Source organism: Embiotoca jacksoni, unplaced genomic scaffold (assembly GCF_022577435.1).
Source record: "Embiotoca jacksoni isolate LCO1_2020_lvr unplaced genomic scaffold, fEmbJac1.0.p SCAF_7, whole genome shotgun sequence".
NCBI lineage: Eukaryota > Metazoa > Chordata > Actinopteri > Embiotocidae > Embiotoca > Embiotoca jacksoni.
In genome coordinates this window covers 16,338,000-16,353,923 of record NW_027185425.1, presented here as the reverse complement: position 1 = coordinate 16,353,923, position 15,924 = coordinate 16,338,000, and the positions used below count along the sequence as shown (strand labels likewise).

Sequence of the window (15,924 nt, the reverse complement as noted above, 5' to 3'; positions counted from 1 at the left end):
TTTTTTTTTTTTTTTCTTACATTCTTGGGTTTATTTTCACGCTTTTTTTTTTTTTTTTTTTTTTTTTTTTTTTTTTTGTATTGCACCGAAACTGAACCCCCTCTTCAAAACTCAACAAAATGGAGAACGACGAGAAATACCTCCCCGAGCTTCTGGCGGAGAAGGACAGCCTGGACTCGTCGTTCACACACGCCATGAAACTTTTAAACGCAGGTAAAGTCCTGTTAAATGGTGTTTTAATTGTGTCGTTCGCTGTGCGGTTTACGCGTTTCTGAAATAACCCCCATGTGTTTGCGGACAGGACCCCGGACTGCCCCGCGAACCGCAACACAAACACCAAGTGCTTTCATAGCTGGAAAAAAAAATGAAAATGTGTGTTTGTGTACGTGCGTTAAATTAAATGCAAGTGAACAACTTGCACATGTAGACTATAAACATCTTCAAGCTGCTATAACAGGGCAGAGTGAGGCACTTTTGCATCTTCTGAATATTTTCGGCTTCCCCCCCTCGTGTCGTCTTTGTTATCGTCGGTCCCGTCGGCGCCCGTGCCGTGCCGGGTTTAAACTTGAAAGCTCATGACTGTTTCCGGACAAACCGTCGTTTGTGTTTTTTTTTGTCTCCGTCGAGTCCCTGTTGAATTCAGCATCTTCACAGCTCCGTTGCGCAGCAGCCCAGAAATGTGCACCGGTAGCCGAGACACCGGTCACCTCGCCACTTTGAAGCCGAGAAGGCGGCCGGCCTAGCAGCGGTGACGGAGACCTTGACGTCCCGGTGTCTGCCTGTCGGCCTCTGCTGAAGTGTCCTTGAGCAAGACGCTGCAGTCGCGTCCTGCAGCTGCGCTGGCGAGAGGACAGAATAAAAGACAACCCGCGGTTGTAGTCACGTCTCTCTGGTTGCCCGCTACCCCCCGAAACTATGCTTCATCCGACTAGTATTTTTCTGGATGTATTTTTAAGATGTACAGCACTGGCTTCATTTCAAAGAGAAAAGGCTTCTCCAGTAAAATAACGTAGTGATGCTGAAAGATGAAGAAAGTATCACTGAATAGCTCTTGTCTTTCCGTGACAGTGATATGACAGAAAATGATAACTGCGTTATAAGGCAGCTATTGAGTGAACTGCTGGTGCCCATGTGTTCGCCCAGTGGTTGGCAACCTCCTGCAGGCTGGTTCATATTTGCTGCTCAGGTATCTCAGGTTAGGCCCAGGTGATAAAGAAGTTGGCGGCTTTTGTCTAACAGGATGTGCAAAATTGTGTCTAAATTCCCAGTGTGGTCTATCTGGTAGGACAAAGTGGGTCTGCATCTGCTGTGAAATATCCAGTGAGGCTTCCCCTCCGATCTGCCGCTGGTACACTGTGGTGGAGCTGACATGTTTGCACATCGAGAGACTCAGGGGTTGTCATGGCCAGGTGCGAGGAGGTGGTTTGAGATGAAGTGCTGCAGTGGTGCCGGTGGGTGCTGGGGGACTCGCCGCTGTGACAGAGGCTGCAGGAATAGCTCAATAAATCGATTACTTTGTCATTTCAAACAGGGAAAAAGTACCCATAAGTTCCACAGAGCACGATGACGGATGTCTTGTTTTGTCAGAGCAGCAGCTCAAAACCTAGAAGATTGTCAGTTTATGATGATGTAAAGCAAAGAAAATCAACAAATCCTCACGTTGAAAAAGCTGCAACTAGAGAGTCTTTGGCATTTTGCTCAAGAAATGTCCTAAACCATTCATTGATGAGCCAAAACTGTTGTCTTATGAAGGATTAGTAAACTCATTCAGCTCTGTTCAAAATCATAAAAAGGTGCTAAATAAAACGCATCACAAATGCCCTTTCATCATGTTGTATTTACTCGTCTCAAACCACAATTATTTGGCTTTCAGTTAATGTTGATTTAGTGATTTGCATCTTAAAAGATTAAAGGATGTCTCTGTTAAAAACAGATCAAATTAGTCTGACAAGCGGAACTTCTTTTCTAGTTGTCTAGAATGCAAATAAATGTTGTTTCATTGACATTCAAATTTCAGGTTTTTTTTATATGGTTCGGATTTTCTTTCTTTAAATGCAGTTGAAACCAGATGTAACCAAAAAAAAAACAACTGTTAGCTCAGCCAAAGTTTGAACCCTCTCTGTGGTTTTAAATGTTAAAATGAGAGCTTTCTTGCGTGTCTCCAAATCCTCCTCATAACTGTGATGTGTTTTTGCCACTTTGACTCCTGCTTGTTTGCGTGAACACTTCTCCTGAAACGATGCCTCTCCTCTTGTAGAAGTCGATAGAATCCAGAAAGGCGAGACTAAAAAGGAGGCAGAGACGTACCTGGACCTTTTCACAACAAAGAACATCAAACTTAAGGAACGAGTGCTCATACCTGTCAAACAGTACCCAAAGGTGAGCTTTCTTTGTCCCTCTTTCTTCCTTCTGTCCTCTTTTTTTTTTTCTTTTTTTTTTCCACCCCCTTAATTTAATTTAACCAGCAGCTGCGCTTCAATTACAGAAAGCCGCGGAGTGACTTGGGAGTCTCAAATTACTCCTCTTAACCCTGATCTTTAAGCTCCATAGTATAATTACGGCCAATACTGGCATGTTGTAGGATCCCACTAAAAGGATCAAAAATGTTAATATCACTATGGGTAGGACAGCTCGTAATTTCAGTGAGGAGTGTGAAGCTCTCCTTCGCTTCATCACGTCACCTCAGGTGCATTCATCCATATCGGCTCGATCTCTATCTGGCTCAGACCCACGGCTGCATTGATTCTTGGACGAGGGCTTAAGATGGAGGAGACGTGCGAGGCTGTAATCTGTCCTGTAAAACTCAAAGAACACCTCGCCAGCTCCATGATGCTTAATTTGCATGCTGTTAAATATATTTGCATAAGTGTGAGTCACCAAAGTTTATAGGATGACTGTCTAAGGCCTGTTGCGTAACATTATGTGTCCAGTTTTCTTTCTGACTTTTAAAACAGTTGACAGGCCGAGCTGCTTTAAGATTTTATCCTTAAGAGAATAAGAGGTGTAGATTCGCCCCCGTGTTGAGCCCCGGATCAGCAGGATGTAGGATGCAGTGGTCTGGGGATGGGGGTGGGGGGGGGGGGGGGGGGGGGGGGGGGGGGGGGACAGTCTGAGCTCCCAGACTTGGTTTTAGTTGGTACCTCAGACGTCTGTGTCGGGGAATGACGGAGATGATCAATGTTTCAGATTGCAGAAGCTACTTTTCCATCTCTGGGAGGGACTGCCTCCTTTGAGGCTGCTTTTTTGCTAAATGTGTTTGGCAGTGACAGCTGATTGTGGGATACATCATATACACGGTAAATACTTTGTTCACAGATTAGGGAGGTACAGATCGCAGATTTTTTATCTCAAGTCGGTTCTGGCTCAGCGCACGGATGATTATAGAGAACAGTAACTGACAGTATTACAACCCTCGAGGGCTCATATCGACTGTGTCTGGTAAATCTACTACTTAAGGCGTGTGCAACGGGACCCCTGATAGTGATTGCTCCTTCACTCTCGTGGTATTAAGCTCGCCTCTGCTTTGGTTGTCAGGCTAATTTTGTTCTGCTTTGTTTTGCTGTTAGTTCAATTTCGTGGGGAAGATTTTGGGACCTCAGGGCAATACAATCAAACGTCTGCAGGAAGAGACCGGAGCCAAGATCTCTGTGCTGGGCAAAGGATCCATGAGAGACAAATCCAAGGTACTTGCACGCGCGCGCACACACACACACACACACACACACACACACACACACACACACACACACACACACACACACACACACACACACACACACACACACACACAGACCTGCTGCTACACACCTGCGAGAAGGGTACCTAAAGCCATAACACATCTGGCCATAACTTGAGAGGGAAGGCAGGCAGCGAGCCCAGATGGCGTCAACTTGCAGGATAGCTCGGGTGAACGTTAACATAAAGCCAAGGGCATCGACACACTGCACATCTGGTCCAGGAATCATCAGGATAGCCAGCTAAACCTGTTATCCACCAGTTTGATGTAATTATTCAGCTTTATAAAGCAAGAGAATACCGCACCTATGCCTGATGCCCTCTTGAGGGGAAAGGAAATGCGATTTACTTCTTGCATAATTCATTTAATTTCTGAGTTCGCTGTGCGCTCCCTCTGACTCGCTGACACTCCTGCGATGTTGCCCTTGTTTCAGGAGGAGGGGCTGAGGAAAGGCGGCGAGCCCAAGTACGCCCACTTGTCAATGGAGCTGCACGTGTTCATCGAGGTGTTTGCCCCCGTGCCCGAGGCTTACCTGCGCATGGCACACGCCATGGAGGAGGTCAAGAAGTTCCTGTTTCCAGTGAGTGTACAGTTACTGTTTTGGATGTCTGTTAAAATGTCTGTGTGGACTTCATCATTTCCTTCTTTAATCAATCTGTTGATTAAGTTCATCTTTTAGCCTGTAAAATATCAGCAGCAAGGATCAACACTCGCATGTTAACAGAGGCTGAAGTGATGTCTAAAGACGACTCAGCCAGAACAACAAAGCTGTAGTATTTCAAAAAATATAAACGTGAGTAAAGCAAGGGGATTTTGAACTTGTGTATTTGTAACAGCACATTTAAAAAAAAAAAAAAAAATAACAGATTGGCCCAAGAAATGGAACTTGGGCTGCAAATAACGGTTCTCGTCACTGATTCATTTGCCTATTCTTTCTCAATGATAGTTTTGTCTATAAAATATCAGTCACGTGATGTGATAAGTGCCTGTTATAATTACATAAAGCACAAGGGAGGTTGTGGCTCAGTCGGTAGAGTGGGTTGAACACTAATCAGAAGGTCGGTGGTTCGATCCCCAGCTCCTCCTGCCCACATGCCTAAGTGTCCTTGAGCAAGACACTGAACCCTAAGTTGCTCCTGATGGTGTACCATCAGTGTGTGAATGTGCTCCTGATGGCAGCACCTTGCACGGTGATCTGTCTCATTAGTGGGTGAATGGAAAAAAAAACATTTTAAAGTGCTTTGAGACCGAAAGGTGATAAAGCGCTATACAAGTACAGACCATTTACCATTTACATGTAGATATGTTAAAAGCACTTGTGTTGTCGACTGAAATGACTTATTCACCATCGTACAAGACAAATACCATGTTTGGTGTTTCTACATGAAAAATGACCATATTAATTTAATATCAAAATAGTTTTGTTGAATTTCCATTAAAAAAAAAAAAAAATCAACTTGTCATAAATTTCGCTCTGAAACAAAAGCCACATGCTCACAGTCATTTTCCCTTCTGGAGACCAGTGGCGGTCAGGGATGCCGGGTATGCAGCACTTTATTTTCTTGTTAGGTTTGATTTTGAAATAAGTTTGAAATACATTTTTGATGTAAACCTTTAGCAGCTCTTAAAAATACAGCATTACACCCTGCCACACACACATTCAGCCAATATTTTTACATCTGTACTTGCCTGCGTTGGGAGAATCTTTGGGTCTAAAAGTGAGTTGCCGGGTGAACAAAGTTTGAGAAAGCGTGCTGAAAGTTTTCTTGGGTAACTGACTGAGGGTGTGCCTTTCACAAAGGTGAAGAGAGTCGCAGCGTCTGAGTTAGACAAAGCTTTGGGAGGACAGCTACAGGAGATTGAGTGGGTATTTTCCTGGAGCAAACGCATCCACAGCAACAGTCCAGGCACGTAGAGCAATCAGCTGAAGAGGAGAAATTTGGTGGTTTTCTCTGCGTGTTCATGTGGCTTGCCTACATGTTCTGCCCGTCACTGCATCTTTACCTGAGCCTCTCTCTCCAGGCAGTGAGGAGAATCAGCCTGGAGATGTACAGCTGCTAGACAGATATGTGGGCTTATTCACTCCGCGTAGCCTATGTCTGCTTTATTGGCTTTATGCTGAGAGATTCTTGAGCGTGCGCCAAACCCAGTCTGCTGTCAAGCCCAGCTGAAGTTCATAGTGCTCTAACAATGGCACATGCCAAAGCAGGCCAATAGGCCCAAGGGTTTGTGAGGGGTCTTACATTTTTTTTTAATTAGCGTGCAGGGTGCTATAGAAGAAAGAATAATTTGGATCAGAGGTGAGATGAATGGGCTGATGAACCAGTTGCGATGTTGGTGCTGCTGCGTTATGTAAAGAGCTTCCGCTGCAGAACCTGTCGTCACAGTTTAAGGCCGCAATCCGTCAGCCGTGACGGCCTTCATCTGGACCGGGACCATATTTTAATTCATGACTCCGGGTCTGAAAAAAAATGACTGAATGTAATTTGCTGGTGAGATTTTTGTCTGTACTTGTGCTCAAGTGTTCCATTGACTCTCTTGTTCTTCCTCGTCCTTTTTTTATGTCTGCATAGCTGCACATCTACTCGTGTAAATGTAAAAGCAGAGCCTTCCTGCTGTGTAAAGGATTTGCACATTCTTGTATTTCTCTGTCCTCTATAGATTGTAACGTCTACAGATCCTTAATTAATCCGAACACCTTGATGGGTGAAGTCCTCCCTTGCTTGTTAAATGCAGCTTCATCCGCACCGCTCCTCTCTTCAGATGAATTAGTAATCAGTCAAATGACTTGCGTGCTTTTGCTGCAGATAAATTGAAAGCTGACGTCTACACTGCATATCCTAGTAGACGCTCTCTCTGGGTTTTTTTTTTTTCCTGCCATCATTAGAGCTCTGTCACCATCCCAGTCTGAAGGCTGATATATGAAAAAGAATTGATTGGGTCACAGTGCAGCTCTTGTGATTGCTCCCAGAAGAAAGGCCGCGGATTGTGTTGCGGGATTTGTGCTGCTCAGACAGGCAGCTTCACTAATCCACCCCAACTTATTGTTTTTCAGATAAAAGTGAGGTAACCGTTCATGCAGTCACACCAGACTCGTCAAGAAGTGCAGAGAGTGATTTACATGTTGGGGAGGCAGAGATTGTGGATGGATGCCTTCCAACTCCCACATCCACAAGCCTCCCTTCTCTTTAACACTGAGTCACTGGCACCGAGACGTTTTCTTCCACTCGATCAGTTAGCCATTTAGGGGGGGGGGGGGGGGGGGGCATGTTTTGAGCAGCTCAGTAATTGTTTAACTTTTTTTATTCATCACTCCCTTTTCCACTCTATCTCTTTTTCATCCACCTTCCTTTTCTTTTTATGTTTACACCTTCACTTTCCACACATGCTGTTGTTTCACCCTCTCTTTGTTTTTTTCCTGTGTGTGTGTGTGTGTGTGTATGTGTGTGTGTGTGTGTGTGTGTGTGTGTGCGCGCGCGCGTGCGTGTAGGATATGATGGATGATATCTGCCAAGAGCAGTTCATGGAGATGAGCTACCTGAACGGAGGCCAAGATCATGGAGGAGCCCGAGGCCGAGGAGGTCTGCCGGTCAGGGGCCGCGGAGTCCCCCCTGCTGGAGCACACAGGTAAGGACACGTGCACGCACACACACACACACACACACACACACACACACACACACACACAGTTTCTCATATAACAGCTGCTGAGTCACTGAAGAAACACAAAGACACTGTTATTCACCTACTGCATCAGTGTATTGACAGAAGATACTGAAGGGAACAGAGTACATAAACTCTAAAGGAATGTGAACTTAGTGTGAGAAATACTCAGACTTTGAGCCGGAGGAACATCAGGAAATATAAACCAGCGGCTGTTCACACTAAAATCTCCACATTGCTAAATTGTCAGTTCATGTTGAGTTTCTTGATAAAAAAATGAAAGTAATATTTTGAGATATTTTTTTTTTGCCATCTTGCTGTCATGAAATGAGAAGAATGATATCATGTTTCTTGTGTTAAATATGGGGCTACAACCAACAGCTGCTTATCTCAGCTCAGCATAAAGACAGGAAACCGGGGTAGCAGCTAGTCTGATGCTCCCATGCTTCTTCGTGAGTGTTCGGTGGATTTTTCTACAGAGCTGAGTTTGCCGTTTTCCCTTTTTTCTAGTCTTGATGCTAAGCTAACTGGCCAGCTACTGTAGCTTCATCTATCAAGTACAGATACGAGTGATATTTTTCTTCTTGGGATGCCATGATATACCGTATGAAGAAGTTTCACATGGCGTCCAACAGCAAATAATTCTGTTATCACATTTCATTTAGCTGACGCTTTTATCCAAAGCGACTTACAACACACCGATGGTACACCATCGGGAGCAATTTTTAGGGTTCAGCGTCTTGCTCAAGGACACTTAGGCATGTGGACAGGAGGAGCTGGAATCGAACCACCAACCTACCTATTAGTGTGCAACCCACTCTACCAACTGAGCTACAGCCTCCCTGTGGTATCTTTGTAAGACCAGTCTACAATTAGCGGGGCAACCTCGTAGTCTCAAGTATTGAACGTATAGATGTTTGGTTCCTTTTTCAAGGAAACTATCAAGTCACACCACAAGAGCGAGTATATATGTTTCCCACAATGTGGAACTATCGCTTCACATAGGAGAGACCGTGTCATTCACTTTCCTGTTCTCCAGGGGTCGGGGGATGCCTCCTCGCGGTGCTGCTGTGAGGGGAGGTGTGAGTCGAGGCGGCCCAGCCAGAGGTGGCGCAGTGAGGGGCGTCCCGTCAGGCAGAGGAGGACCTCCTGCAGCGCCCGCCAGGGGAGCGGTGGCACCCCGCGCCCGACCCCCAGCCGGTGGACCACCGCAGAGGATGGCCCCCCCACCCTCCCACCAGCACGCCTCCGGTGGAGCTGCTGAGGGCTATGAGGAATATGTAAGTACTCCTGCCAGTGGAGAAGAGTTTGAATTTATCTTCATACCATTATTTTACAGGATGTTTACTTTTATTTATATTACACGAAAACGTAGTTGGATGTTGATTTTAATACAGTAGATATAAGAAATAAAAAGACCAAATTTGGATTGTGTACTGAAACAGTCAGAAGATGAGTTTTCTGCCCAGATGTGATCTCTCAGGTTAAATCTGACTCCTCCAGCTCACGTCTCCTCTGAATAAGACTGTCCTGGGCACTTTGTTAGCTTTGAATCACTCGTCTGTCATCACAGGAATAAGTGATTTTGGATGCTCGACATAAGGGGAGCATCTCTGCTTTAGTACAAGTGTAGTACTTTGGGAACATCTTGACATTCATGATTCATGAACAAGCCTCCCCTTATATCTCACTGTGTTTCTCCGTTTTCTTCCCTCTCCAGGGCTACGATGAGAGCTACACAGACACGGCCTACGACTCATACGACAGCTATTACAGTCAGCCGCAGGCGTGAGTGAATCAGACGTCTCTTTGGTTTTTACCTGTTCCTCACAAAGTGTACACACATCGCCTAGTTGCTAGTTTTCACTTGAAATGGGAATTGAGAACAGCAAAAATACTTTTTAGCCACTCTGCACAAACTCAGCGTTGATAGCACTCTTGTGTTTCATGGTTTGGATGGCAGTGTTATTTAGGAGGACCAGCCGGGACTCAGAAGCTCCATGCTGGAGAGCCAAGCTTTGATCTTACTCGTCGAAGTCAATTACCGTCTCCCCAGACATTACAAGCAGCAGCTACTTGATGTTTTTCAAAGATTAAAAGGTTTTTTTCTTCTTCTCTCCCTGTTTTTGACCACCAGAGAACCAGAATATTACGACTACGGACACGGAGAGACCACAGAGTCATACGAGTCATACGGTAAGGAAGCGATCAAAGGTGGCCTAATTTATCTTGTTTTGAAAATAGACGTGAGAAAAAAACATGTATATGCATGTTGTTGATTTATTGGTTTGAAATGTTTGTGTTTGTTAGTATGCCTTAAGTCCTGGAGTTCTCCACATGGTGCGGTGAAAGAGTTTGTATTTGATGACTGGTTGATTTAAACATATACTGCTCTGACATTTTCAAGTCTGAAAATGTTGGTCGCCCAACATGAGTGTATTTTGTCTCCAAAATGGCGACCAGATTTGAAATTTAAAGCCCCATACTGTAACTTTAAAGGTGCGTCGTGGAGTTTGTGACCCACTCGTAGCGCTGTGGAGCAACGTGTTTGTAACAGGATGCCTGTTTTGTTTGTAAATCATTTAATTTTTTTCCCAACAAGTTTTATAAAGTCTTTTTTGGTAGGAAACACTGAATGTAAACACAACTGAAATCTCCAAAGGGCAGCTTGAATGAAGTGGTTTGAGTCCTCGTTTAATATTCTGTTTATTGTCTCTGCGTCCTCTTCCAGGCCAGGATGACTGGAACGGCACCCAGCGAACAGGGAAGGCCCCTCCCCCCTCACGAGGTGCCAAGACGCCCTACCGGGAGCACCCATACCGACAGTACTGAAGCAGACTCGCCATCCTTAAAGTGTCGCCCTGACAACCACCTGTCTACCACGGCAGCTCTCGCTTTAAGAAGCCCAACAAAAGTAATTTTCCGTTTTGTCTTTGGTTTGGTCTTTTCCTACGCCGGACTTTATAAGAGAGCAAATTGGGAACTGAAAATCGGAACTGTTTTTTGAGATTTGACCGCAAAGTCCCTCCCCCACTCCTACTTTGTCGCACCAACCAACCACCTAACCAAGCAACCACCCATCCAACCAACCAACCAAAGCGGCTTTTAGATGGGTCAGAGAGGAGAAGTTGGCGTCCCCTTTTTTTTTTTTCTTTTTTTTTTTTTCTTTGTTCTTTTTCATTTTAGTTTTTGTTTGTTTTGCTGTATTTTTTTCTCTGACCCTTTTTACCCTCCTCTGGCTTTTTTTGCATTGTTGATCGTTAATTTCTTAAATGTTTGGGAGTAGTCGTTTCTAGTGGAATTAGTGGCTCATTATTCACTTGTCTAAGGAATCCATTTTAATTGTTTTTTAAATACAAAGAATCTGTTGAGGGTCAGTTGCAGATTCCCATTTAGGCTACATTTCAAAATTCTGTTAATATAGCCAAAATAAAAGACCTTTTAAACTTTCAATTATGTAATATAGAACCAACAAAAAAACAAATCTTAACTTAAGTGAAGGCTAAATCAATGTTAATGGAATCAGTGCAATTCATTCTTGATTATGGTTTGTTTTTAAATAGTTCTAAAACGTTGTCCATTTAGACATAGGCAGCAATATTTGTCATTGTACTTAGAGTTTTGAAATATAGCCCTAATAGACACTGTTGAGATGGACTGTCCTCATATCCTCATTTTGTTTCACATGTTAAAAATTAAATTTTAAGACTCTGAAGACAAAATGTTTTTTTAATGAGAATCCGGCCGACACACACGGCCTCCTGTTATGCTAAAAAAACAGTTCAGGTCTTCATTTTGTGATCTGATTCTATATAAACTGCATGCACAAAGTACACAAAGAAGGATTGGGACAAAAATCTCCACATGGGTCTTCTCTTTCTATAGAGAAGGGATCCTGCAGCTCAATCCGAACTCTTGTACATATTTTAAAACATCCTAACTGTACTTATTCTGCCACTAGTATCTGTACCCTCTCCATAAAATGCATTATGCTACATGTGTAAGCTTGCCTAAATAGGTTACTAAATCTGTCCAAAAGATGTTTTGCAGCAGTTTGTCAATAAAGCTTAGTTTGTTTTTTATGAAACTTAACTTGCTTTATTTGTTTCCTGTCCTAGTAAAATTCTGAAATGGCCTTTTTTAAACAACCTTCAGCAGTCAGATGTAGGTGTTTTCCTTTGTTTCTCATTCAAAACCGCATTTTAAATCTAAATGAATGTATTGACGTCTGAAGACTTTAACCCTACTAAATGCTGTCTTGATTGATTATCAAAAGAGCACAACTTATTCTTTCTCTCTCTTTCTATACTTTTTAAAAAGGACCCAGAGGTAAGACCTCTAAAATAACCTGGATAGCTTCCTAATGTGTATAGAGTTCTAAAGCATTGAATGCCTGGGTATGTATAAGACTTTTTCAATCCTCTTACCTGTGGTCGTAATCGTTAATGAGAATTGCTTTCGTAGCATCTGAAAATTAACTGAATTCAAACCACCATTCAGGTCTAGGCTTCATTGTCATGAATGACGCTGGCGCGATGGCTACTTTAGTACAGAGTAATGGCAGTGCAATGGAGAGGATGGTTATAACCTAGAGAACTCCACTGTAAAGGTAACCTAACCCTAAATGTTTAATTTCGTAGTGTGTTTATCCTTTGACATAAACTTGCTGGTAAATGCGTACAATTTCTTAAAATATTATTGTAGTCATGGCAACAAAAAAGAATCGACTCAAAAGTAAGAAAAATGTAACTTCCAATATCATACAGTAGTGGATTTTATGTACCAAAATAACTGTTCTGTGTACTAACAAAATACATTAGGATAGTGTTAATGCAACTCTTGCTAAAATGATCAAAGCCAAATCTATGTCAATATCTTCTGTACATTTGAGCTGCTGTTACTTTTTTTATTTGCTGTGTAAAGGTTGCTTACTGTAATATCGAAAAGGTTTTCTGCCTGTACAGAGTTTATTCAAAAAAAAAAAAGAAAGCTTGAGTTGCATGAGCATATCTTTTCCTGTAGACATTGCATGATCTCTTGTCTCAACTTTCTCCCTGTGTTTTTAGACAAGGTATTGATTTGGGCTTTGTCCTTCCCTCAGGCACAGCTATCGGTCACTGAGTGCCCGGAGACTGACAGTCTGCTGAGGCGACACCGCGCCAGCCTCAGGTTGGTTCGCCGCTGCACCGTCTTCATTTTAAAGGACCACGCTGCTGGGTTTTTACGAGCTTTAGCCCATCAACTACATGCTCCAACTACACATGCACGAACCACATCTTCCTCATCGCCACTGTCCACACAGCAAGTGTTGGAAGATTTATACCTCGCAGGCTGTTGGTGTCCTCTCCTTTTATTTGTGCCTGCGTAGACTTGAAACAAGCAGGAAATGTACCATTCATTACCGGAAACAAATGCAGCTTCTTTATTTATGTTTTCATCAAGTTTTTTTTGTCCTTTTTATTACCTTTTGTATCGGTCTTTCCTCGCTGTCATTTAGCTTAGCTTAGCACAAAGATTGGAAAAAAAAAAAAAAAAAAAAAAGCTAGCCTGGTCATGTCGAGAAGTATCAGCATTCACCCTCCGAACATGTAAACGGGAACCTCTTAGTTCTTTGGAGGCTCTGCTGGTTGCCTGGCAACTGGTCCCACCCAAGGAGTAGTCACCGCGGGGATGTCGCGATGCCAGAAATTTGATAGTCGGTAGCATTGAAATTCCCAATTTTATATACCACTTTTGAAACCAAGCCAAAGAACAATCCATTAAAATGAATGTATTTCAACATGAAGTCTTTTACTTGAAAAAAAACGTGACTACAGCAACAAGAGTGGGACGGATCCTTCATCCCATATGAGACGTTAACGCTGTTTAAAACAGAAAATGTTACAATGTGCCTAAAAAAAAAAATATAAAATATACTTTTTATGGAGACATAGTATTTCTACTTTGGTGCCCCTCCGCCAGAAGTATGAAGAAAAGCATGCAAGTAATAGATGGCCTCGGTATAATAAATAACAAGAGAAACATGGATACTGAGACCAGTGGCAGGTAGCCTTCAAGCATTTCAAACAAACATCGGTGTCATAAAACCCTCTCTTCAACCTTCTTCTGTGCTTTATATGAGTGTTTGTCATATTTTCTGAAAAGCCTCCCGATATTTTTTGTCTCTGATGCTCTTCATCCTCCTCGTGCCGATACCGACAATAGATCTTTAAAAAAAAAAAGAAAAAAAAAAAAGCAGAAATTCAGCTTTCCATTGATTCACACCGGACCTTAATGTCATGATTCAAATGTATTTCACAAATAACCACCGACTCGGCCTTTCAGCTCCACCGTGCAGCACCGAGCTGACACCTTTCTATCTCTTAGCCGTAATGTAAAGCGCACACAGTTTGTAGGTAATGGTGTAAAACATTCAAAAAGCCAGCGGTGTCCTTTCGCTTCTCTCATTTCCCGCAAAGACCAATTGTGTAGGAAAGTGTGCTGCGGACGGCCGCGAGCCGTTCAGCCGCTGGGACGTTATGCAGCTGCAGCACGTTCCTGTTATTCACAGCATTTCAAAGGTTGGTTGATTCCGATGATTGCCCGGCTCCTGTAAGCCGCCCCTCGCTCCCGACGATGCCTGTGAATTGGTGTGTGGCCTTCAGCGAGCGTGAGCGTGGGGAGAGAGCGGCGGCGGTGTCAGGGCGGTCTCGGGGAAAGTGACTAATGAGGATTCGTAGCTCAAGGCTCTCTGACAGAGGAAAAAACAGCGACGCGAGGACTCCGCCGACTCCAGAAATGGAACCGGCGTGAGGACGGAGGCCCTTCTGGTGACGTCCCGTCGTCACCTCGCGGGCAGAAGGGAAAGTGACGGCTGGAGAGGAAATGCTCGCTGGTCAGACTGAGAAACTGTCACCGCCTGTGCAGCCGAGGGAAGCGGGATAACAAAGCATTTAAGGCCTTTTTTTTTTTTTTTTTTGGAGAAGTGTTTTGACAGAAAGGTCACACTCATGAGCAGAATACCTTCAACATGGATACTGCCCATTTAAAACCATCTATTTTTATTGTTGATGAAGCAACACTGACGTGTCCAGACTTTACAGAAACCTTGAATCTTAAAAGATCCGTCTGCCTCGGTTCTCATTTCTTCGTATCTTCGAAGCTGCTGTAAAATACTCCAAATTTTTAATGCACTAATTCAAAATCACCAGCCTTGCCAGTAATTATGTCTCACTTAACAAAAATGTTGCTTAGTTACTGTAGAAGAGCAGAGCTGCTTGGCACGAAAATGACCTTTAATTATTGCAGCCAGTGCTTTAAAAAAAAAAAAAAGAAAGAAAAAAAGAAGTAGACTTTGGCCGAACTGTCAACTCTAAATCGCTGTGAAGCAGGAAGCGGGAGGGGGGGGAGGGGGGGGACTCAGGGACTCGATTAACATGTGTTGTACGTGTCTCCTCATGCCGACGTCTCCGCTGTGGTTTTTGTCTCCTGTGCAGTCGAAGCCGTGCGCGGTGGCAGCAGCAGCAGCAGCAGCAGCTCGGCGAGGAGGAAGTGGTTCGAGACAGAGCTGTCGGGGTGGCCCGAGGCCGCGGTGCTGCTCCCTGGCAGGAGGGGGATGGTGGTGGTGGTGGAGGGGGGAGGGGGGAGGGGTGGCCTGCTGCCATGTCAACCCCAAAAGAGCCAGCTGATGTAGAGGCGAGCGAGGAGGAGGAGGAGGAGGAGGAGGAGGAGGAGGAGGAGAGGAGCTGGCTCCGACTCCCACTCAGACAGGAAGTGAGACTGCAGCTGGTCAGTGAAGACGCTCAGCTGCCTCCAGAAAGACTCTTCTCATTTCATGTGGACTATTTTCTACTATTCCTTGTCAATATTGAATTACCACACATTATCCTCGTGTAATTATTTTCCAACATTAAGGACGCCCACTTGAAGCCTTCACTTGATTGTATGCTTCTACACACAGCTTCCACAGACCTCCCGATAAATGTAATTGTTCCAGCTTAATTTACCATAAAATGAGCACTCCTGTTATAGTAGGCTGTGAAATTCCTTTTAATTTCATATTAACCCCCTGAATTAGACGGGAAAGGAACTTTTTTCAGATTTTCTGCAAGGCAAGCTGGATTCACGAGTTGTGTGCCGTCTGCGTCCCAAGTGTTCTATTGGTTTTTAGGATTCTGCCGGCGTCGTGTTTTGTGTCGGCGCCTTATTGCCGCGTGAAATCCGTCTCGCGCTAGAGACGCCCGGAGAGCTCGGATCGCTATCTCGCAGGGTTCCAGGCACGCGCGCCGGATACCGAATGCTAATGCAGCGGCACATTTGCATGCACTCGCATGTAGCCGTGCCTGCAAATGTGAAACACTTCGCTAAGCGCCGCCTGGCCTGTTCTCGCCGGTTGGACATCCAAGTATGGTAATTAGGCGAGATGGAGCCGCGAGGAGAGCTCCATGTGAGAAAGGGACAGAGGGTGAAGGCAGACATTACCAACATCCCTCCCCATCTATCCATCTATACATCTATCCATCAACGCATTTGTTGATTTGATTCCC

At 44.2% G+C, this 15,924-nt stretch overlaps 1 protein-coding gene across 5 annotated transcripts; it reads left to right on the top strand.

Annotated features, from left to right (window-relative positions):
- The first annotated feature begins 64 nt into the window (after window positions 1–64).
- On the top strand, window positions 65–12,568 carry khdrbs1b (KH domain containing, RNA binding, signal transduction associated 1b). 5 transcript variants are annotated; one of them, XR_011179627.1, is made up of 11 exons: window positions 65–213; window positions 2,258–2,379; window positions 3,567–3,683; window positions 4,170–4,316; window positions 7,227–7,363; window positions 8,439–8,679; window positions 9,120–9,187; window positions 9,537–9,595; window positions 10,131–10,313; window positions 11,518–11,563; window positions 11,720–12,568. XR_011179627.1 is itself a non-coding variant. In XM_069175988.1 (9 exons), the coding sequence occupies exons 1-9, from the start codon at window positions 120–122 to the stop codon at window positions 10,229–10,231; spliced, it is 1,086 nt and encodes a 361-aa protein (XP_069032089.1). In that variant the 5' UTR covers window positions 65–119; the 3' UTR covers window positions 10,232–11,491. The 5 variants fall into 5 exon arrangements, 1 of the variants encoding a protein (XP_069032089.1); XR_011179629.1 differs by having other exon boundaries at window positions 11,518–11,796; window positions 11,900–12,568; XR_011179628.1 differs by having other exon boundaries at window positions 11,518–12,008; window positions 12,501–12,555.
- Window positions 12,569–15,924: the final 3,356 nt, after the last annotated feature.

Bases quoted from the DNA above. Each gene is read 5' to 3' on its own strand.
- khdrbs1b (XM_069175988.1), top strand. From the start codon at position 120: ATGGAGAACGACGAGAAATACCTCCCCGAGCTTCTGGCGGAGAAGGAC. The intron at 3,684-4,169 runs GTACTTGCACGC...CCCTTGTTTCAG, and splicing joins CCATGAGAGACAAATCCAAG to GAGGAGGGGCTGAGGAAAGG. The intron at 4,317-7,226 runs GTGAGTGTACAG...GCGTGCGTGTAG, and splicing joins TCAAGAAGTTCCTGTTTCCA to GATATGATGGATGATATCTG.